Source organism: Cricetulus griseus, chromosome 7, assembly GCF_003668045.3.
Source record: "Cricetulus griseus strain 17A/GY chromosome 7, alternate assembly CriGri-PICRH-1.0, whole genome shotgun sequence".
NCBI classification, from domain to species: Eukaryota; Metazoa; Chordata; class Mammalia; order Rodentia; family Cricetidae; genus Cricetulus; species Cricetulus griseus.
Genome location: NC_048600.1, coordinates 130,621,027 through 130,643,814, shown reverse-complemented (window position 1 = coordinate 130,643,814; position 22,788 = coordinate 130,621,027). Strand labels below are relative to the sequence as shown.

At 53.9% G+C, this 22,788-nt stretch overlaps 1 protein-coding gene across 1 annotated transcript in view; it reads left to right on the top strand.

Moving 5' to 3' along the window:
- Dnah17 (dynein axonemal heavy chain 17) overlaps positions 1 to 22,788 on the top strand; it is a 110,801-nt gene that overhangs the window by 53,410 nt on the left and 34,603 nt on the right. Inside the window, 13 exon segments of the mRNA XM_035448176.1 lie at positions 464 to 591; positions 1,213 to 1,361; positions 6,083 to 6,365; positions 6,483 to 6,656; positions 6,840 to 7,047; positions 7,548 to 7,713; positions 9,655 to 9,757; positions 11,130 to 11,277; positions 11,643 to 11,734; positions 12,932 to 13,093; positions 13,986 to 14,150; positions 14,573 to 14,764; positions 20,665 to 20,987. Of these exon segments, the coding sequence (XP_035304067.1) occupies positions 464 to 591; positions 1,213 to 1,361; positions 6,083 to 6,365; positions 6,483 to 6,656; positions 6,840 to 7,047; positions 7,548 to 7,713; positions 9,655 to 9,757; positions 11,130 to 11,277; positions 11,643 to 11,734; positions 12,932 to 13,093; positions 13,986 to 14,150; positions 14,573 to 14,764; positions 20,665 to 20,987 (2,293 nt within the window).

Here is a 22,788-nt window from a genome sequence, read left to right as displayed (position 1 = left end):
TTGGTGCGGTGAGGCTTTCTGAGGCCCTGCCTGCTACCTGAGCATGCTCCCTGGGAGGAGTCGCAGCCTCTGCAGGTCCATGCCGCTGCAGAAGAGCTAATGGAGCCAGGGCTGGGTCACTCAGGACATAGTGCTCCTGCACCACCAGGCAGGCAGGAAGTCCAAGTAGAGACCCCTCACCCCAGGGGACCCACAGATGGAGCTGTGCTAAATGTGGCCTCCTCTGGCAGATGAATGGTGGGAAGGAGTGGGAAGGTCAGAAGAAGGCAAAGGCAGGGGCGAGGATGGTACCATGACGAGCCAGAGGACCGCTGTGGTCCCCTTCATGGGGACCTGCCACCTCTGAGAAAGTGAGAGCAAAGCCAAGGTCAGATCCACCTGGACATGAAGGAATGAAGGCCCCGGAGCATCTGGCATGCCATTAAGACATGGCCATGAGTATCACCAGCCTGGCTCCCTACAGGCCTGTTCTCAACCATCATGCGGGACCTAGCCAACATCACACATGACGGCCCCAAGTGGATTGTCCTGGACGGGGACATAGACCCTATGTGGATTGAGTCCCTCAACACGGTCATGGATGACAACAAGGTATGTGACTCCTGGATTCCCAGCTGAACCCCCAGTCACCACCACGAGAAGGGACCACCGTGAGAACTCACAGGCGATATGCAGTGACCACACAGGGCTAGGGTCAAGGGCAGGGTCAGGGTGACTGGGAGGGAGTCTGCTAGGAAGCCCACACAGAAAGTCGTGGCCTACAGACGGCACCCGTCACAAGACATTTCTCCACGGAAGAACCTGCTCGTGTGTCTGTCTCCGTGTAGGCCCGAATACAGCAGCGGGGGCTTATTTTCCAACTCACACATGCATGTCACAGAAACACACTTGAGGGGGCAGAAGCTGCCTCTGAAATAGTCTAGAAACAGTAGCTTAAGAAAATGATCCCTCCCAGCATCATGAGTTCAAGACCTGCCTGGACTGCACAGCAAGACCTGTGTGGGAAACAGGGCTCCTGAGTTGGGTTGAAGACAACAGAGAAGGATCCCCACAGAGGGGAGAGTTGTGTTTTGTGAAGTGATGTCTGTGTTGTCTAGGAGCCAGGCAGGCGTGCAGGGGGGGCCAGAGGCATGGAGAGCCATGTGTGCCTTCCTCAGTGGCTCCTCATTTAGAGATTGCCACCAACCGATGGGCTTGCTCCCCCTCCCCCAGGTCCTCACCTTGGCCAGCAATGAGCGAATCCCCTTGAATCGGACCATGAGACTGGTGTTCGAGATCAGCCACCTGAGGACAGCCACCCCAGCCACCGTCTCCAGGGCTGGCATACTCTACATCAACCCTGCTGACCTTGGGTGGAACCCGTGAGTAAGACTTGGGCTCTCTCATTCCAGATTGTGGCTGAGAAAAGCAGTCAATGGGCTGTGTCACAGTGGCACACGCTTATACATACCCATTCACGCACATAAGTGCACAGTCCCTCTCACCCGTGTTCAGTGTGTGTACTATCCTGGCTCACCCCACTGTCACTGCATTAAAGGGTGACACATGACAGAAACTCAGTGACATGACCATGTGGCGGCTGGTGATACACTCTGGTACAAAAAGCTGGCCGCTCAGGGTGCTGGGATAAGGGGAGGCTGGCCCGCCTGGAGATACTTGTTGTCCCCAAAGACTGAATTCACAGCTGCTTCCTGAGAGGGAGCAGTAGGAAGTACAGGATCTATGTCAGCATTCCAGAGGAGGACTGGCACTTACGGGAAGGCCTGGGATGGACGGCCAAAGAAGGCTAAGGGCCGGGAAGAAAGGACTGTTTGTGACATGAGAGGTTTCATTCATGCCTGAGGACAATAGGGATGGGGTGGAGAAGGCGTGGACTTGAGAGTGGCTTGAAGTCTTAAGGAACAGATTTGGTGTTGAAATTTTCCTATTTGGACATGGGGCCAATGATTGGCAAAATAGTAAAACTTCAGGGGACACAGAAGGGAGGGGTGGCTTGGAGCTAATGTCTTGAGTCAGTTGGAAATGAGCGTTCACTTGTCAGTCCATCTACCCACCCATCCACCCATCTATCTACTCATCCATCCACCTATCCACCCATCCATCCACTCATCTACTCATCCATCCACCCATCCATCCACTCCTCCATCCACCCATCCATCTACTCATCCACCCATCTACTCATCCACCCATCCATCCACTCATCCATCCATCCATCCATCCATCCATCCATCCATCCATCCACCCACCCACCCATCCACCCATCTATCTACTCATCCATCCACCTATCCACCCATCCATCCACTCATCTACTCATCCATCCACCCATCCATCCATCCATCCACATCCATCCATCCATCCACCCATCCACCATCCATCCATCCATCCATCCATCCATCCATCCCATCCCATCCATCCATCCATCCATCCATCCATCCATCCCATCCATCCATCCATCCATCCATCCATCCATCCATCCATCCATCCATCCATCCATCCATCCATCCATCCATCCATCCATCCACCCATCCATCCATCCATCCATCCACCCATCTATCCATCCATCCACTCATCCATCCACTCATCCATCCATCCATCCATCCATCCATCCATCCACCCATCCATCTACTCATCCATCCATCCATCCACCCACACGCTCAGCAATTCATCTGCCCACTTACCCAATCATCAACTTATCTATCCTTCCATCCATCTATCCATCCTTTGTCCACTAACCCATATATCAATCCAGCTATCCTCACCCCCCCCCCATCCAATGGACCCTTCTGCACACCTTCTGTGTCAGTTGAACCATGAGCATTCCATGCTGGCCGGGGACATTGATTTTTCCCAGGAAAGATATGGGTCACGATTGCAGAAGTTAATTTTCCTTACCAAATTCACGTTGCTTTGGAAGAGAAACAGATACCCAAAAAGTATTTTCAGAAGAGACACAAGGGGCAGTGGTGAGCTACAGACACACTGAGGAGACAGTTCATGAGGAGCAGAAAGCTGACAAGCTCCATCACACCCGTAAGACAAGCAGGCTCGAGGAAGGAAGCCGGCCTGCACTTGGCAGTGGCCAGGTGTCCATCCACAACTCAAGACACATCCGAGGACCACTGGGGTGGAAGCCAGCACAGAGGAGGCCCCGGAAGTGAAGCCACCTGCAAGAGTTCCGAATTCAAGTGCTCTTGGGGGGCAAGAAAAGGGAGGTTTATTCGTCAAGGTGAGAAAACGGTCTTAGGTGCAGGGAGCAGGCCGAGGTGTCCAGGCACAAGCATCTGTGGAAGAGAGAAGGAAATGGGAGCTCGTACTTCAGTGTCTTGTCCCTCTTCAGTGGGAGGAAAGATGTCTGCTGGGAGGCAGGCTGCAGAATGAGGCCAGGCTTCCAGAGGGCACTGAGGAAGGTGGCCCCGGCAGGCATAGGACTGGGAGCTGGCCAGAGACACGGGTGGGGGTGGGGGTGGGAGCTGCTGAGACAGGAAACTCAGGGTCATCTGCCTGGCAGCACTGTGGTAAGGAAGAGCCCCCAAGAGCAGTCCATCCTCAGAGAAGCCTGAAGTCATGATGGCGGCTCACCAGATCCTTGGATGCTATTAGACAGGATTGGTCCCAACTATTACCAGTTCCTGGTGGCTCGTGACCACCACATGGCCCTCTGCCAGGCACCAGATTTCAGGGTCTTCTGTGACCTAGAACAACCACATCTGGAGATCCATAAAGGCGCCTTCCCTATGTGAAGCCACACCCTTAGTTTTTGGGGTGGGTATGGAAGAGACCACTAATCTGCAGTGGCCCGAGTTTTCAGGGAGAACAGAAGACAGGAAGGGGGAACCAAAATGAAGCCTGGGTCGAAGATGAGCTACAAGAGGAAAAGCGAGTCACGGCCACACCAGGAGATGGACGGCATCAGGCCACAGACAGCTCTAGGATACAGGAGTTGGGGTCATGGGGCACAGCTGTGGGGAGCAGACAGGGGGGCAAAGGTGAAACTGTGAGGACAGAGGCAGGAATCGAACACTCCTGGAGTATTCCCGGGGACTCAGATGAGGATGAGCTCTGATGAAGGAGTGAAGAGAGCCAGGGTACAAGACCCCCCAGGTGGAGCAGCAGTCCTCAAGCAGATGGCTACAGGGGACATAACACCAATCGCATGTCCCAGTTGCCTCTGGGAGTGAAGCCAGAAGTGCCTGGACATGTCAGAAGGCTGACCTGTGTCTTCCGGTGTGTCTGCCTGAGTTTGTGCATACATGGAAGCCAGCATGCACAGGACTGCGGTCCGTGACACCACCGAGGCAATGCCACAGTGTGGCACGGGAGTCCTCAGGTCGGGCAGTGAAGCAGCAGCCTGAGACCATATCTTCATGTCAGCCCACTCTACTGAGGACCACCTGCACGTGGGGATCACACTCTCACTATGTCCTGCACCGAGACAAATGGCAAAGGCTTACCTGCCATACTGGTATGAAGGGTGTCAGGGCCCACAGCCTCAGTTTCCTGTCCTGTCCACACAGCAGAGTAGGAAGCAGCAGCGCTCCCAGCATGCTCATGGAGAGGCCTGTCACTCATGGAGAGTGGCTCCCGGGGGTCACCTAGTATTTGAACTGGGGCTCTTCCAATGAATATGTCAAGTTTAACTCACCAACAGCAAGTCTCTGTCTACATATATGTATGTATTATGCTCACACATGTGGATTCCAGCCACTCAGTGGGTCATTTGGGTCCTCCTGGCACAGCTGGATGCAGAGGCCTGAATGATGTCGGGCATCCTGGAAATGACGCACACCTCAGCTCGCTGACCCTCGAGGGAGCCCAACACTGTTTATGCTTTTAGCAGCTACTCCTCTGGCACTTTACCAAGGACCAGGCTCCCTTCCATGAGCTCTAAGAGGAGCAGCCCGCACAGCCCTTTGGAGCAGGGGTGATGTCAACATGACCAGATTATAGATGGAGCATCTGGAACCCAGAGCTGTTAAGTGGCTTGCCTCAGGCTGCATCTGACTGTGGTCCACCATGCAAGCCCAAGCAGCTAGTTGCAGCTTCCCTGCCACTCACTACCATGCTGGGGCATGACATTGTGCCATACAATCTGGAGTGGCTCCCGGGGGTCACCTAGTATTTGAACTGGGGCTCTTCCAATGAATATGTCAAGTTTAACTCACCAACAGCAAGTCTCTGTCTACATATATGTATGTATTATGCTCACACATGTGGATTCCAGCCACTCAGTGGGTCATTTGGGTCCTCCTGGCACAGCTGGATGCAGAGGCCTGAATGATGTCGTGAGGGTCCCAGCTCCTCCTCGTCTCTTCCATCCTTAGCTGCTTCCCCTCCCCCACCCCCAGGTGACCACCTAGTCCCCAGCCCTTAATATTTAGCTTCAGCCAGGAGAAGATGCTTCCTAGGTAGCAATAAGAATGACTCTTAAGGGGGCTGGGTTAGGAGCCCAGGCTGCTCTTCCAGAGGACCCTGGTTCAATTCCCAGCACCCACATGGCAGCTCACAACTGTCTGTAACTCCAGTTCCAGGGAAACTGACACCTTCACAGCAAAGCACATAAAATTAAGTTGAGTAAATTATTTAAAAAAAAAAAAAAGGATGACTCTCAGGAGACTGGGGATGTATTGCAATGGGCAGAGTGTTTGCCTGGTATGCATGGAGCCCTGGGTTCAGCTAGCACCCCACAATCCAGGAATGGTGATTGTATGCCAGCAATTCCAGCATTTGAGAAATGGAGGGAGGAGAATCAGGATGTAGTCATCACCTAGTTTGATGACAACTTGGGATTCAAGAGACACCCATCGAAAGAAAGGAGTCAGGGTCAGGGTGGAGGGGGTGGGGCATGGATGGGTCCATCCCAGCTGCCTTGGACCAATCCAGAGGAAAATAACCACAGGCTCCCCACTGGCCCAGCATCCCCCACGCCAGACCCTCCGAGGGTCTGTAGCTAGCTAGCGAGCTGGCCCTGACAGTGCCTTCTTTCAGCACTGCCACACGGGAGGCTGTCACACCCCTGCTTCCCTGGCCACCCCACCAGCGATGTCCTTGAGGGGGAATGACGGCAGCCATCACTCCCCCTCAGGGTGGTGAGCAGCTGGATCGAGAGGCGCAAGGTGCAGTCGGAGAAGGCCAACCTGACCATCCTCTTCGACAAGTACCTGCCCACGTGCCTGGACAAGCTGCGGGTTGGTTTCAAGAGGATCACCCCCGTGCCCGAAATCACCATCATCCAGACCATCCTGTACCTGCTGGAGTGCCTGCTCACAGAGAAGAATGCCCCGCCGGACTCCCCCAAGGAGCTGTATGAGCTCTACTTCGTGTTTGCCTGCTTCTGGGCTTTCGGAGGTGCCATGTTCCAGGACCAGGTGACAGGGCGCCCCGGGGACCCCACCACCCAGACCAGGCCACCCTGCAGCTCTCTTAGCTGAGCCCTTCGGCTCTTCCTTTTTCTCTTCTTCCCTTTTCCTTTCCCTTCCCAACAGCTCATTGATTATCGAGTGGAGTTCAGCAGGTGGTGGATCAATGAATTTAAAACCATCAAGTTACCCTCGCAGGGGACCATTTTTGACTACTACATCGACCCTGAAACAAAGAAATTCATGCCTTGGACAGATAAAGTGCCTGCCTTTGAGCTGGACCCTGACGTCCCACTGCAGGTGACCTTCCCCAAAGCCATGGCCGGGGCAGAGCTCAGTGTCCCCTCCCACCCAAGTTGCAGCAGGGCTTTTTAGTGATGCCAGGGGGCTTAGAAACCCAATGGAACGGGCACACCGGCTGGAGCTGAGTCTGTTGTCTGGCAGCCACACCCTTCTCCCTCCCACCACATCCCCTACCCCTAGGCCTCTCTAGTCCACACCACGGAGACCATTCGCATCCGGTACTTCATGGACCTCCTCATGGCAAAGGCGTGGCCGGTGATGCTGGTGGGTAATGCGGGCACTGGCAAGTCGGTGCTGATGGGGGACAAACTGGAAAGCCTCGGCACCGATGACTACCTGGTACAGGCCGTACCCTTCAACTTCTACACGACCTCAGCCATGCTGCAGGGTGAGAGAGCCCGGCCCCATCCTCACACCTGCCCCCCACCTCCCCAGCCACCTCCTCCCGCCGTGGGACTTCTGGACTACTAGTCTTGTCCTCACGGAGGCAGCTGAGCGGTGTCCTGGGCAGACGGTGCAATAGTGTCTAGTGCTGCGGGTCACTGAGGGTCCAAGAGGTGGCTGGTCCAGCTAAAATAACCTCACATCAGTCAGTTAAGTTTGGCACCGGGCTTGAGCCAGGTCAAGGGTTCTGCTGCCTCTGTCTTTGAATGGCATTTTAAGAGAGAGGCTGAGTTGAGTGGCAGATGTAGTGTGGCCACGCCCTGCTGCCTGTGACACCCCGCTAGGAGTCTCTCTCTCTGTGTGTGTGCCAGGCACATCCCCGAGACCCTGACCCCTCACCTCCAACCCCCCTCCTCCTGTGGGAGACAGTAGGGCCTGCACTGTCCGATAGGTCCCACCTGGGGATGTGTGGGTAGCGGACGACCTTCTGTCTGTCCTTCGCAGGAGTGCTGGAGAAGCCTCTGGAAAAGAAGTCAGGGAGGAACTACGGCCCCCCGGGCACCAAGAAGCTAATCTACTTCATCGACGACATGAACATGCCTGAGGTGGACAAGTACGGCACCGTGGCCCCACACACCCTGATCCGCCAGCACATGGACCATGGGCACTGGTGAGGGGCAGTGAGTGGGCTGAGGAGCTGGGAGGTGTGACCACAACTCTGATGGGGTGGGCCTAGAGCTGGCAGCCATGCAGAGGAGTGGAGAAGGTGGCAGGAGGCTGATTGGGGCTGACAGGGAGACCATGGGGTCATGGGGCAGGGTTGGGGACAGTAGAGGGATCCTTCAGGTTCTGTCCTATTGCCACCCCACAAACACGCCAGTAACTGTGGCCAAGACCCCGGAAGGGGGAATAGATAGGTCCCCACTCAGCAGTCCATGTCTGCTGTGGTAGAACAAGGGAAAGCTCTGAGGAAAAGCCATCACAGAGGAGCCCCTGGTGGGTCAAAGATGCCCCTCAGAGAGCTGCTGGGCAGCTAGGAACTGGGTGCTGTCAGGACTGCTGAGGGGCCTGGCCCCCACATGTACCCTCATTGAGCATGCCACCTGGCCTTGTAGCACCAAACACTCAGAAGGTTTGGCAAGACCCCTGTGCTCTCCCACCAAAGAAGCTCCCTCCACTGCGGCTCCGCCCACACCTGCCTTCAGGAGGAAACTTGATGGAGGGGAGGGGTGGCTCCATTGGGGTTGGAAAAGATCCCTTTTAGCTCGGAAGAGCTTGCCACCAAGGCCAACAACAACGGAGTTTGATCCCCATGGGAGCAGAAAACGATCTCTGGATGCTGTCCTCTGCCACACCCCCACCCCCAACACACAGTGTGACAAACCCCGCAGATGCGGTCCAGATGGCCCTCGATGGCAGGGACAAAGGGGATCCTATTGCAGTCATGTCAGGAAGTGTCAGGAAAAGGCAGTCTTGGTGCCTGACCCACAGATATGGCAGGGACACCAGAAGTGTCAGTCTCCAGGTCATGAGGGGATGGGGCGAGGAAGGGCGTCTCCGACAAAACTTTGCAAAGCAAAGCTGGGGGCAAAAAAAAAAAAAAAAAAAAAAACCTGCTTTGTGACTAACATTAAGGCTGTAGGAATCTTGTTGACATAATAGCTAACAGATGGGCAGCCCTGACAGTGTGTTCAGTCAATGGAGGAGCAGAGGGGTTCTCTGGAGATTACCAGCAATGCTGGGTCTACCAAGGGGCAGTGGCCACAGGGAGAAAAAAAAAATGGGAAACACACAAAGATGTATAGCCTCACACCAGGACAGTGACATCACAGAGTGTTCAACCCCCCCTAACAGTGTCACCAATAAGCAGAGAGGCTGGGGACGTGGGTCAGTGGGTAGAGTGCTTGCCTAGGGCACAGGAGACCCTGGGTTCAGTCTCCAGCACTGTATAAACCAAGCATTTTCTATTGGCATCTACTTATAGTCCCAGCACTTGGGAGGCAGGAGCAGGAGGAGGAGCACAAGTTTAGGGTTACCCTTGGCTACACAGGGAGTTAGAGACCAGCTGAGGATTCGTGAGACCTTGTCTCAAAAGTTGAGTGGTCCATAGGGTATATGTGTCGTGACGAATGCCTATGATCCCAGCATTCAGGAAGCTGAGGCAGGAAGATTACCACTAGTCCAAAGACAGCCCAGGTCACATCATAAGACCCTTTCTCAAAACATGTGCACGCATGCATGCACACAAAGGGACTCATGGTTCAGGGAGTGGTTTGACTTGTCACATATCAGGTGTGCTTGCCCGCACAGGCTCCTGCATCCTTGTAATGACTCGGAGTGAAGGCAGGAGTATCAAGGTGCCCAGTTGTTGTCCAGTCTGACGGGGCCAAGCACCCCCCACCCCCTTCCCTGAGAGCTGGACTGGAACTCACAGCTGCACTCAGTGTTGCTCCTGCCACCCATTTCCAAGCTCCCCTCAAGGCACAGCATACAGCTGGCTCTCTCACACTGCCACTGTCCTCTAGCTGTCTACCGTAGGCACTCAGGGTGACTCAGTGAAAGGGGCTTCTCTGAGCCTGTGATGCAGTGTTCACACTGCCCCCCACCACAGGTATGACAGGCAGAAACTGACACTGAAGGACGTCCACAACTGTCAGTATGTGGCTTGCATGAACCCTACTTCTGGCTCCTTCACCATTGACTCCAGACTACAGGTAAGCAGAGGTCAGGCAGGGCTGTGAGTTGCTGAAGGCTGAGGCAGCTCTGGCCCTGGTTTGGGGTGTTAGAGCTTGAGCTGGCATGCTCCAGGTAACTCCCCAACCTTTCAGTGTCAGGAAACTGAGGGGAACAGGAAGGGGGAGGAGCCAGTCCACCCTCCTCGTGATCCCCCCCCCCAAGGCTGCCAGGTGCACCAGCTGTGGTGGTGCACACCTGTAATCCCAGCCCTCAGGATGTGGAGGAGTCACGAGTTCAGGGTCAGCCGGGCTACACTGCCAGCCCTGCCAGAACCACAAAGGTTGTGGTGGTGGCCTTGAGAAGAACATTTGACCAACAAGGGAAGGACACTTGATAACCAGCACAGGATCCTGGGTTTGGTCGAGCAGATACCTTTTGAGTAGAAGCATTTCCCACCCATATGGCCCTGGAGACAGATTTAAACTGCAAAATTATTGTGGGGTGTCTGGGGCCCATTTTAAGCAGGGTATCATGTATTATATCTGCAGCCACACCTAGGCTACCCTTCCCAAATAACCAAAGCCACAGGGACCCGGGGATACACACCCAGGCCACAGCCACAGGGACCCGGGGATACACACCCAGGCCACAGCCACAGCGACCCCGGGAACACAGATCCAGACCACAGCCACAGTGACCCGGGGATACACACCCAGACCACAGCCACAGGGACCCCAGGAACACACACCCAGACCACAGCCACAGGGACCTGGGGATATACACACCCAGGCCACAGCCACAGGGACCCGGGGATATACACACCCAGGCCACAGCCACAGGGACCCGGGGATATACACACCCAGACCACAGCCACAGGGACCGAGGGATATACACCCAGGCCACAGCCACAGGGACCCGGGGATACACACCCAGGCCACAGCCACAGGGACCCCAGGGACACACACCCAGACCACAGCCACAGGGACCCCTGGGATACACACCCAGACCACAGCCACAGGGACCCCGGGAACACACACCCAGACCACAGCCACAGGGACCTGGGAACACACACCCAGACCACAGCCACAGGGACCCCTGGGATACACACCCAGACTAACAGCTACAGGGACCCGGGGATACACACCCAGACCACAGCCACAGGGACCCCGGGGACACACAACCAGACCTGGTCTGCTCTGTTCTGTGCCCCGGGACTATTTTTTCAGGACAGCGTGCACAGCTGCTTCGCATGCAGTGGGTGTCTTGTGTATTTTTCCATGCATGTTTAGTAATGCCCCTCACCCCAGAACATTAGACAAGGACAACTGAGTCTGCTCTCCCAAGAGGGTTAGCCATGGCCTCCAGCTAGTAACTCAGAGCTGCCTAACGGGGCCGTGCTTGTCTGTGCAGCGCCACTTCTGCGTGTTTGCTGTGAGCTTCCCTGGCCAGGAGGCCCTCATCACCATCTACAATACGATTCTGGCACAACACCTATCCTACCGCTCAACCCCGTTGGTGATCCAGCGGCTGAGCAACCAGCTGGTGAATGCAGCCCTGGGTGAGCCGAGACCTCCTCCCTCCTCCCCAGCCAGTTAGTGGTACCCTTCTGCTCTAGGGGCCTCCGGTCTTGCTATCTCCCCCTGGTAAATATTGTATCTATTCTTTGGAATCGACACTTTTTTTTTTAATGGTGCTGTTGCAGCTTAAAGAGAGAGGTGAAATCCAATTGCTTGGGGGGTCGGGGAGAGGAGGGGTGATTTACAGCAGCAGCAAGTGCCTGCCCTCCTCAGAGAGCTCAGCAGATTTCTTGGTTAAATTGTCACCATTTCACAGTCCATTTGCTTTAGGAACTTTTAAGCCCTGCACTTCCCGGGGCCACTAGGAGTCCATAAGAATGGATGTGCCCGCCTCTCTCCTGAACAGCCTTGCACCAGAAAATCGCATCAACGTTCCTCCCTACGGCCATTAAATTTCATTACATCTTCAACCTCAGGGACCTCTCCAATATCTTCCAGGTACTGCTCTGTAGCTTTGTGTCACATTGCCCATGGCCAAGTCCCTGGTCCACGGGGGCTCTCCTCCTCTGTAGCACCCAGGAGGGAAAGACAAACGGGTGTGGGCTGACGACAGTGGGTGACGCTAAGGATGGTGGGTGGTGGCGGTGGCGGTGGTGGTGATGGTGACAGGGGTCACGTGACAACAGTGATAGGATGATGTGGTGATGACGGTGGCGACAGGCTGAAGGCTATGAAGTGACATAGTGATGATGGCGATCACATCCCCCCATTTAGTGACTGCTTGGTCTGAACCAGGCAGAGATTTAGCCATTTACGCACACATTGTGTCCTCAGCTCACCATTTAACAGATGGGAACTCTTAAAGCTTGAGGTTGAATTGGCCGATCCCTCCCCACTCGAGCTGCTGGCTCAAATGTCACCGTCTTGCAAAAGCCTCTGCACACCCCGTGCCCGTCCTGCTGTCCTGCTGTGGTCCTCACAGCACAGTGTAGAGCTTCTCTGGTCACATCTCCCCAGTGGAACACAAGCTCTATAAATGCAGGGGCTGCCTTGCTACCATGATGGGCCCAGGGCCCAGGGCCCAGGGCCCAGGGGTTGCTTGGCACATAGAAGCCTTTTGGCTAGCACCTGCTAAACCTGTCTGGGCTTGCCGGTACCCAACTCTCCTCTGACTAGACCCACGCTGCCTTCTGTAGAGCCTGAGTTTGTGGCCTTTGTTCACAGCTTTTGAAAACCTGGCCCTGATGGATGGTCGTACCACCTTGAATGCACCCAGTCACAATTGCCCCTCCCCCCGTCCTTTTTCTACTATGTTCCTCATTAGAATAATGGACCTTAACCCTGTCCTGGGATACAGACACGCCCTCCAGCCTCTGAGCTGTGTGTACCCTCCACAGTGAGTGGATCCCCTGGTCCCAAGCAGAAGCCACAGGGTAGCTTAGTGGATCACTCTCTAGGGAAGCAGCCACTTCCACTTCCCTTCCAAACACAGTGCTTGGCTTGCCCTCGCACCACAGGCAGAGTTGCTGACCATCCAGAGTGGAGGCAGAAGTGACCATGCGGCATGTGTCCCCGGCAGGGCATCTCCATCCAGAGTGGGGGCAGGGCTGAGCATGCAGCATGTGTCTGGGGCAGGGCTGAGCATGCAGCATGTGTCTGGGGCAGGGCTGAGCATGCAGCATATGTCTGGGACAGGGCATCTTATTCTCCTTGGCCGAGATTCTAAGAACCCCACTGGACCTTGTCCGCCTTTGGCTGCATGAGGCTGAGCGGGTGTACGGGGACAAGATGGTTGATGATAAAGACCAGGAGACACTGCGAAGAGTCACCATGGCATCCACCAAGAAATTCTTTGATGTAAGTTGAGCCACCAGATTCCCCTGCTGTGCCCACAGACAGTTCAGTGTCCAGGGCTAAGGATGCCCACGGCCTCTGGGAAGGCCCTTTGTTGATGACAGGGAGACCCATATAAGGATTCCAACATGTGGCAGTGGATACAGTAAAAAAGAATTAGCCAGAGCTGGAGAGATGGCCCAACGTCCCATGAGGTTCTTTGTCCCTCCACCCTTCAGCCCCAAATGAACACACAGATGCTATATTAGTTATAATTAGTTATAAATAATATATATTGGGCTTCTTATCGTCTAGATCTGTCTTAATTATTAACCCATTTCTATTAATCCATACATTTCCATGTGGTCTTGGCTCACCAGAGAACGCCTGGGTGACCTTTCTTCCCTGGGCTCACGTGGCAACTCTGCCTGCCTACGTTTCCCAGCATTCTCATCTCCTAGCCCTGCCTATACTTCCTACCTGGCCAATCAGCCAATCAGTGTTTTATTCATCAACCAATAAGAGAAACATAGATACAGAAGAACGTCCCCCATCAGTCCAGATGGCTGCTCTTCCCAAGGACCCAGGTTCAACTCGTAGCACCCGCACAGCAGCTCACAAAGGCTAATAAAATCCTTAAAAGAAAGAATTAGCCTTTCAAAGAGAGTGGCTTCCTGCCCTCCACCTGCGGCAGAGCACAGCCACCTCAGTCCCTGTCACCTGCTGGCGTGTCCCATCCCTTCATCTCATATCATGGACCCCCCCATGGGGACAGAGTATCCAGTGGTCTGTAAGGGCTGACACAGCCATGGTTTGAATTGTAGGATACAAGGTGTGGCCTCCTACAGGCCTCACAGGACCCTCTTGGTAGGTGTGGTGACCATTGTCAAGCAGCTGTGTGTCCTTTTGGCCCCAGGATCTCGGAGAGGAACACATATTTGCCAGACCCAACATCTTCTGCCACTTTGCCCAAGGGATCGGTGATCCCAAATACTTCCCTGTCACGGACGTGGCCCACCTGAACAAGCTTCTCGTGGATGTCCTGGACAGTTACAATGAAGTCAATGCAGTCATGAACCTTGTGAGTAGCAGCACTCGGGACAAAGGGCGGGAACACAGACCCCCTTCCTGAGTCACTGCACCGCAGTGTCCCTTATCCACACAGAGACCTTCCACGGTTCCTGGTGGGCACCCAAAACTGCCCTGGTGTTTCCTTCACACATATCTGTCCTAAGTGCAATTTATAAGCAAAACCACATTTGAAACTGCAGCTCCAACAGGGGTGCAAGCCATTAGCACCTATCAGGGATTAGCAAGAGCCTGTGCTCTCCATGGGGTCGGCCCATGCAGGTGACTTCCTCTGACCACCAGTGGCCATGTGATCTTGGTGAGAGCCGGTGATCTCCACAGGGGGAGGGGAGACGACACTATGACCTTGGCAAGGACCTTTGTCCTCCCAAGGGGTGACTCTCATGACCCCTCTGACCCCTCCGTCCTCTCCAGGTGCTGTTTGATGACGCTGTTGCCCACATCTGCAAGATCAACCGTATCCTAGAGTCTCCCCGGGGAAATGCCCTGTTGGTGGGCGTAGGTGGCAGCGGGAAGCAGAGCCTGTCACGCCTGGCTGCCTACATCAGCGCCCTGGACGTTTTCCAGATCACCCTCAAGAAAGGCTACAGCATCCCAGACCTCAAGGTGAGGGCTCCAAGGGAGGCAGAGCAAACGCCCATATCACCCCTTCCCAAAGTGACGCCAACCAGGAAAGACACCAGATGTCACCAATGCCCTTGATCTCGGAAAAGGCCAGGACCCAGGTGACTGGTGTGCACAGGGTCCTGTGACAAGGGGGGAAATCATGTCTGTTTACCCAGTGTTTTGCCTCAATGTAGGAGGCAGAGCAGAAGCTGCACATAGAAGCATGTAGGTCATGGTGAGAACAGTGGGCCCCTCCCTGCCTTGGTCACTGGGTGTCCTCAGCTGTCCCCAGTTGCCCAGGCTGAAGAATTCAGAGCCACTGCTGGGCATCTCACCGCACGCCAGACCCCCACCAACGCAGACAGCTCATGCTGAATTGACCGAGTCGGCATTAGTGGACGGGTCTGCCATGCCCCAGGCCTGCTGCGGAGACTTGCCATTGATTTTCCTTCCCGAAAGTTGGTCTCACAGGGAGCATGTGCCAGTCAAACACTGTTAAGCCAGAACAAGTTATCGGAGTTCAGGGGAAGAAATCTGAAATTGATCAGAGCACGTGATGACAGTCACTTCTAGGTTCATGCTGGAGCTGCCTCTGTGGGGGCCTGGGTGATGCCAGACCCGCCCAGGGAGCCCCTAGGGAACCCTCCCCGGGGCAAATACATCAGTCTCTGGCCTGGTTGCACAGGAAGGGAGCTTGGAGATCTCAGTGCCTGGGATCTGGGGTGCAGGTAAGAGTCTGAAGGGGACAGGACGCTCTGGTAAGGGTCCCTGGAGATGGGGCGTGCAGGCTGGAAACTGCCTCCTCTGGCCCTGCCTCCAGCCACTGGCCCTGCCTCCAGCGACTGGCCCCATGTCCTGTACGTGGTGAGTATCATAGGACTAGACAACTCTATCTTCAAATCCTATTGTAAAGGGACAGAGCCTTCCACATGTGGCTTTTCTGTACCCTGCCAGCACACAAGTGTTTGTTCTCCGTGACATCACCAAGCCAACTCAAGTGCCCCAGGAGTCGCATGTTTTTGAAGGTTTTGTCCCATCCATCAGCCAACTCATATTCTGTCCCCGTGGGGACTTTATCACTGAGTCTTTGCCACGAGAGTGTGTGTCCAATCTTCTACTGGTGGTCATCAGCCACGGCAGCACCGTAATTATGGTCTAGAAATCCGTCACCCCACACCCAAGCTTCCTCCTTCTGTAGACTCGGTTTGAAGAGTGAAGAAAAATCTGGGAAAGGGACCCCACATCTTAGAGGGGAGCAATCTCCCAGGCCATTAAGCTGTCTTACAGTAGTGTCATGGTGCTGGTGTGAGCTGGTGTGAACTAGTGTGAACTAGGACAACAGTCTTTTAAAGTGAGTCCAAGAAGAGGCAGGCGCCTGGCAGAGCTAAAGCCGGGGAGAAGATTTAGGAGTGTGTACTGAAACACTTAGGGTAACATGAGGGAATCACTGGTCTTTGTCCCAAGAAGATGTGTAAGCAAGGGAGGGGGCAGGCCTGCCGAATCCTAGAACCGAGAGATGCAGAGGGTGGCCTGTGAGGAGGCTGTGGCAGACACACAGGAGATGGTCTGTGAGCATGGTACCCCTGGGGCTTGTAAGGGCCACAGGGGATGAGAGGCAGGTGGGCTCAGTCGCACAAGAGAGTCCAGTGTAGGGACAGTGACCGGCATGCAAAGTGTGCAGGACAAGATACTGGACAGGGCACCAGTCAGCAGAGATGAGGGACAGGGCCTGCTTCAGATCAGCGTAGCCAGCTACAAGGCCAGAGCTGCATCGGTTCTGGGCTTTGTGGTTGTGACTGTAACTGGTTCTCCAGGGTACGTGGGAGACAGGGTGCCCAGAAGGATGCAGGTGAGGAGGTTCCTCACACAAGGGAACCACCTCGCAGTGTCTCTAGGCTTCTGAGGCCCCAACAGCTTTTCCAGAGGTTACCATCTTGGCCTCCGCACTTGGCTGGCAGGATCCTTGCTTTCTCCACTCACCCAGATCCAAAGCCCCAACTTGGTGGGACCCCGCCTGAGCAGTCCGACCCGTGGACTGTGCAGGAGACCCTGCCAGCAGCTGCTTCTGGTGTACCATGTGGAACTGGTAGCTATCCATCCTGTTGTTTCCTGGGATGAATGGTGGATTTGTCACGGAACCACAGTACAGGGTGCACTGAAAGATAAGAACGGCTGTCACCTCAGGTCCCCCTACCTGGAGGCTGTTCTTGAGGTCACTGCTGTGGAGAATCTCTCTCTCTCTCTGCAGCCTTGGCTTTTCCAAATTCAGAGGGCTTTTATGCAACCCCCCTCTTAAAAAGAATTTTAGCTTGCCAAAACTGTGGAGTTAGAGACTTGCTTTGACCATCAATCAACCCCAAAAGAGGAACCTTGGTGACGTTTCTCTAAACTGGGATCCTTCTGTGACTTGGGCTCCCATGAAACGGGTGAGCTAAGCCACTGAGGGAGCCATTCAGGAACTTCTGTAAAACCTTGTGGAAAATTACAGAGCCATTTAGAGAGTTGGTAGCCCTCACCAAGGAGATTAGGCCAGGTGCGGCACATACCTATACTCCTGATACTTAGAAGGCAAGAGACAGAAGGCTTGAGACTTCCAGACCGTAGGGAGGAGACCCAACCTCAAATAAATAAATAAATTAAATAAATAAATAAATAACTGAATATAGCTCAGTAGTTGGGCACATACCAGGCATGTACACCACAAGGCCCTTGGCCCTGTCCCAAGCATAAGGAAGAGAGGGTGTGATTGAGTTTTAGCGATTTGACACAGCCGTGTCATTTTGGAAGAGAGCCTCAGGTGAGAAGCGCTTCACCAGCTTGGCCTGTGTGCATGTTGTTGACTGGTGATTAATAGAGGATTGATAGTGCCACCCCTGCCATGATGGTTCTGGGTGCTATCAGAAAGCAGGCTGAGCCAGGCAGTGGTGGTGCACGCCTTTAATCCCAGTACTCGGGAGGCAGAGGCAAGCAGATCTCTGAGTTTGAGTCCAGCCTGGTCTCCAGAGCGAGTTCCAGGTCAGCCAGGGCTACAGAGAGACCCTGTCGAAAGAAAGAAAAACAAGTGTGGTGGTTTGAAAGAAAATGGCCCCCAAGGAGAGCGGCACTACTAGGAGATGTGGCCTTTTTGGAGGAAGTGTGTTACTGTGGGGGTGGGCTTGGAGTTCTATGCTCAAGCTACTCCTAGGATCCCCGTTCACTTCCTGTCGTCTGCAAGATGGAGGACTACTTGGCTACTTCTCTGCCTGCGTGTTACCATGTCACACCATGAGAATAATGGATTAAATTTCTGAAACTGTAAGCCACCCCAGTTAAATGTTTTTCCTTTATAAGAGTTGCCATGGTCATGGTGTCTCTTCACAGCAATAGAAACCCTAGCTAAGGCAGCAAACAGGCATGCAGAGAGGTGGAGCAAGCCCGTAAGCAGCACTCCTCCATGGCTTCTGCTTCAGTTCCTGTCCCAGATGCCCTGAGAGCTGGAAGCTAGAATAAACCCCCCCCCCTTTTTTTTTTTTTTTCAAGATCTTTCCATGTGGACCAAGGCTGGCCTCAAACCTGCCTGGGCCTCCTGAACAATGGAATTAAAGGTGTGCATCGTGTTGCTTTGTCCGTGATGTCTAATCACAGCAATAGAAAACTAAGACAGGAATTAGTGCCAGGTTGTAGGTGTTGCTGCGACAGGCCTGTGTGTTGGGGAGGACAGTGGTGGCACTGGGTGCTCAGAGCTCAGTGTGTTATTCTCTGAAGGCTTGGAAGATAAGAATGTTGAGAGCAGGGCAAATGAGGCCTGGCTTGTGACATTTCAGGGGGAAGTTTGGGAGTCCCTGAAATCTTTTACTGGAGCTAAGAGCCTGTCAGCTTGTGGTGAAGATATAAACTATGACTAAGGAGCGCCCGGGACCACTGAGGCAAACCCTCTGCGGGGATGGAGATGCTGGTCAGCTGAGGCTGAAGAGTCAGCTGAGCTTAAGAGCCCAGCATCACTGAGATGAAGTCTTTGGAGTAATTCCTCAGGGTCAGCACACAGACACTGTGGTTCACAGGGACCATGGCTGCATCTCAGGCTGGTATGGAGTTGGTAGTGTTAGAGCCACCCAGGTGCTGCTGGTTTTGAAGGCATGAAGGGGGTCATGGAGAGCAGCTGAAGCTTGGCACTGAGTGGCAGGGCTGAGGTTCCTGAAGAGAGTCCTGGGGAGACCATTGGCCAAGGTACAGTTATTTCTTTAAATCCTCCCAGGAACGTGAAAGGAGACTGCCATGGCCAGACCACTCTGAGGACTGGCCACTCTTCCCAGGATTAGGTCCCGGAATCTGAATGTGAGTTAGTTTTATTTGGGGCTTCTTTCAGAGTTTCCACATCAGAGTCTTCCACTGACCCCATCCTACACACACACACACACACACACACACACACACACACACACACACACACACACACCACACACACACACACCACACACACACACACACACCACACACACACACACACACACACACACACACACACACACACACACACACACCACACACCACACACACACACACACACACACACACACACACACACACACCACACACACACACACACACACACACACACACACACACACCACACACACACACACACACACACACACACACACACACACACACACACACACACACACACACCACACACACACACACACACACCACACACACACACACACACACACACACACACACACACACACACACCACACACACACACACATACACACACACACACACACACACACACCACACACACACACACACACACACACACACACACACACACACACACACACACACACACACACACACACACCACACACCACACACACACACACACACACACACACACACACACACACACACACACACACACACACACACACACACACACCACACACACACCACACACACACACACACACCACACACACACACACACACACCACACACACACACCACACACACACACACACACACACACACACCACACACACACACACACACACACACACACACACACACACACACCACACACACACACACACACACACACACACACACACACACACACACGTGCATGCCCATGCACTCAATGAAATGCCAGTTTCTGCATTCTGCATGTGGACCTTGTTGGCCAACCATCTATCTCCAGGAACCTCCCAGTCTTACCAAATTAGCCAGATGTGGCACACACCTGCAGCCCCAGCACCTGGGAGGTGGGGGTAGGAGAATCAAGAGTTCAAGTTTAGCTTTAGCTACTACACACCAAGTTCAGGGCCAGCCTGGGCTTCATGAGACCCTACATCAAAACCAATAGGGCCGGGAAGATGGCCCAGAGCCTGTAAGTTCGATCCCGGGGCCCCACATGGCAGAAAAGAAGTGACTCCCACAAGTTATCCTCCAATCTCCACGCATGCTGTGGCATGTGAAACACTCATTTAAAATGCAGTAAAATAACAAAAAGCCTTAAAGTTGAAACTCCCCTTTATCAGCCCTGGTACCTGCCATTCTCCCTCCCTTCTCTGTGAGTATGACAGCTCTGGGGACCTTGTGCAGGAGGACTCAGTGTCTGTCCTCTAGCGTATGGTTATCTGAAGCATGGTGTCCCCAGGTCCGTGCCTCTGGCTGCAGCCTTCCTTCTCGAAGATTAATTACCTTCCACCTAGCTCATGTCTATCCATCCATCCATCACCAAGAAGCTGGGCTGACGGCTGCCAGAGCATGGCTACATCCCCTTGAGGTCTCAGGCCTCATCTACAGACCTGAGGGCTCCTGGAAAGTCGGCCCACATGTGTCCTTGCTGAGCGAGTATGGAGAACTGGCCCTGAAGGAGGACGTTGACTCATTCCACTGTTCTTGTCCATGCAGATTGACCTGGCCGCACAGTACATCAAGTCCGCAGTGAAGAATGTGCCCTCTGTGTTCCTGATGACAGACTCCCAGGTGGCCGAGGAGCAGTTCCTGGTGCTGATCAATGACCTGCTGGCCTCTGGCGAGATCCCAGGGCTGTTTGGGGAAGACGACCTGGAAAACATCATCTTCTCCATGCGGCCACAGGTGAAGTCCCTCGGCATGAACGACACCCGGGAGGCATGCTGGAAATTCTTCATTGAGAAAGTGCGCAAGCAGCTCAAGGTAGGATTCCATCTGGACAGTTGCCTAGGGGCTCAGCTCTCTTCCTCCTACCCCCACCCCCCAAACTGAGTCTTTCCCTGTAGAGTTTGGACTGTTTCTTCCCAGACATGAGAGCCAGTTGGGAGAGAGCGGTGGCAATGGAAAACAGCAGAGGAGCCTAGGGCCCAGAGTGCATTTGTTACGGCTGCCGGAGCTACCTTGGGGCCAGAGGGAACCTTGTATGAACACAGGCACCAAGTGTAAATAGATGGGAAGCCTTGAGGGGCTGGAGAGATGACTCAAGTGGGAAGAGCACTGGCTGCTCTTCCAGAGGACCTGAGTTCTATTCCGAGAAACCACCGGTAACTGCAGCCCCAGGGCCTGCAGACCTCCTTCCTTCTGACCGCTGCGGGAGCTTGAACTCACATTCGCTCACTCTTCCTCCCCACCACACTTCGTAAATGACAATTTTTAAAAGTTAAAGTGCACACCTTTGGGGGTGGGGAGATGGCTAGGGTGGGTAAACGCACTTGCCACAGGAGCCTAATGACCTGAGTTGGATTCCTAGAACCCACAGGAAGGTGGAAGGAGAGGAGCAGACGCAGGAAGTTGTCCCCTGATGTCTACACACACCATATACAAGCATCTTTGTAGTTGGAATTTTCTCTGTCCCACCAGCCAGCTCCCAAACAAAGACATGGAGACTTGTCATTAGTTATGAAGGTTCGGCCCCAGCTCAGGCTTGTCACACTAGCTCTTTTAACTTAATTTAGCCTGCTTCTCTTCATCTACATCTTGCCTCAGCTCCTTTTACCTTTCTTTCATTCTGTACGTCCTACTTTCCTGCTCCCTCCGTGGCCCTTTGGCATCTCCTGGCACCCCTCCCCCCACTTACATTCCTCCTCCTCCTTACTCTCCCTGCCCCAAAGTCCTGCCTATACCTCCCCCTTTGCTGTTGGCCGTTCAGCTTTCTATTAGATCAATCAGGTAGATCTAGGTAGGCCAGGTAAAACAGCAACACGTCTTTACAAAATTAAACAAGCACAGCATTTCTCTGCACAGTGGAACAAATATTCTGTAATATAAACAAATGCAACATGCCTTTGCATAGTTAAGCAAATATTCCACAACACAAATGCACAACAGTAAATAAAATTTTTAGAGCAAGGAAGCAACCCTTGACCTTGAACATTACTGAAGAAAAGCAAACTAAACTCCCTGACCAAGACCAAAGGCACCTGAGAACCCTTTGGCTGCTCCCTGGGGTTCAGGTGGAGCTAGCCAACCCCGCCACCATGCTGAGTGTCTGTGGTCACAGGTTCCCCACTGATGCAGTTAGACAATGTCCCCTTTGTCCCTCTCTGACTCACACTGTCCTGTCAGCAGATGTTGCTTGTGGTACTTGAGCCCCTGGTAGCTGCAGCCTGCCCCCACTGCCTGTGAAGGCCCTGGCCACCAAGGGCTGTGGACACTGTGTCATCTCCAGAGAAAGCAGGAAGTCAAGCCATTCTCCTGATCCACACAGCCCTTCCATCCAGTCACTGTGCCCCGGGAAGACAGGGCCAGAGTGAACAAAGGAGAGCCTGAGACTCCATCCATCAGGCGAGCCCAGGACACTTCTCCACAGCTCCCCTCCATCTCCCAGGGAGGCCCAGGAAGCCAGGGGCCCACCTGAAAATCAGCCTTGGGGCCGGCCAGACATGCTGCATGTCTAGCTGGATTCAGAAGCAATCACAGTCTCGCTGTTGTCAGTCCTCATCTGCCTAGCGCAGGACCCATGCCCTAAGCCCGTCCTCATCCACCTAGGTCCTAGGAAGACTTGTGAAGCTGAGCATGGGTTCGCTGAAGTACTCAGCCATGCTCACACAGCCCTACAGA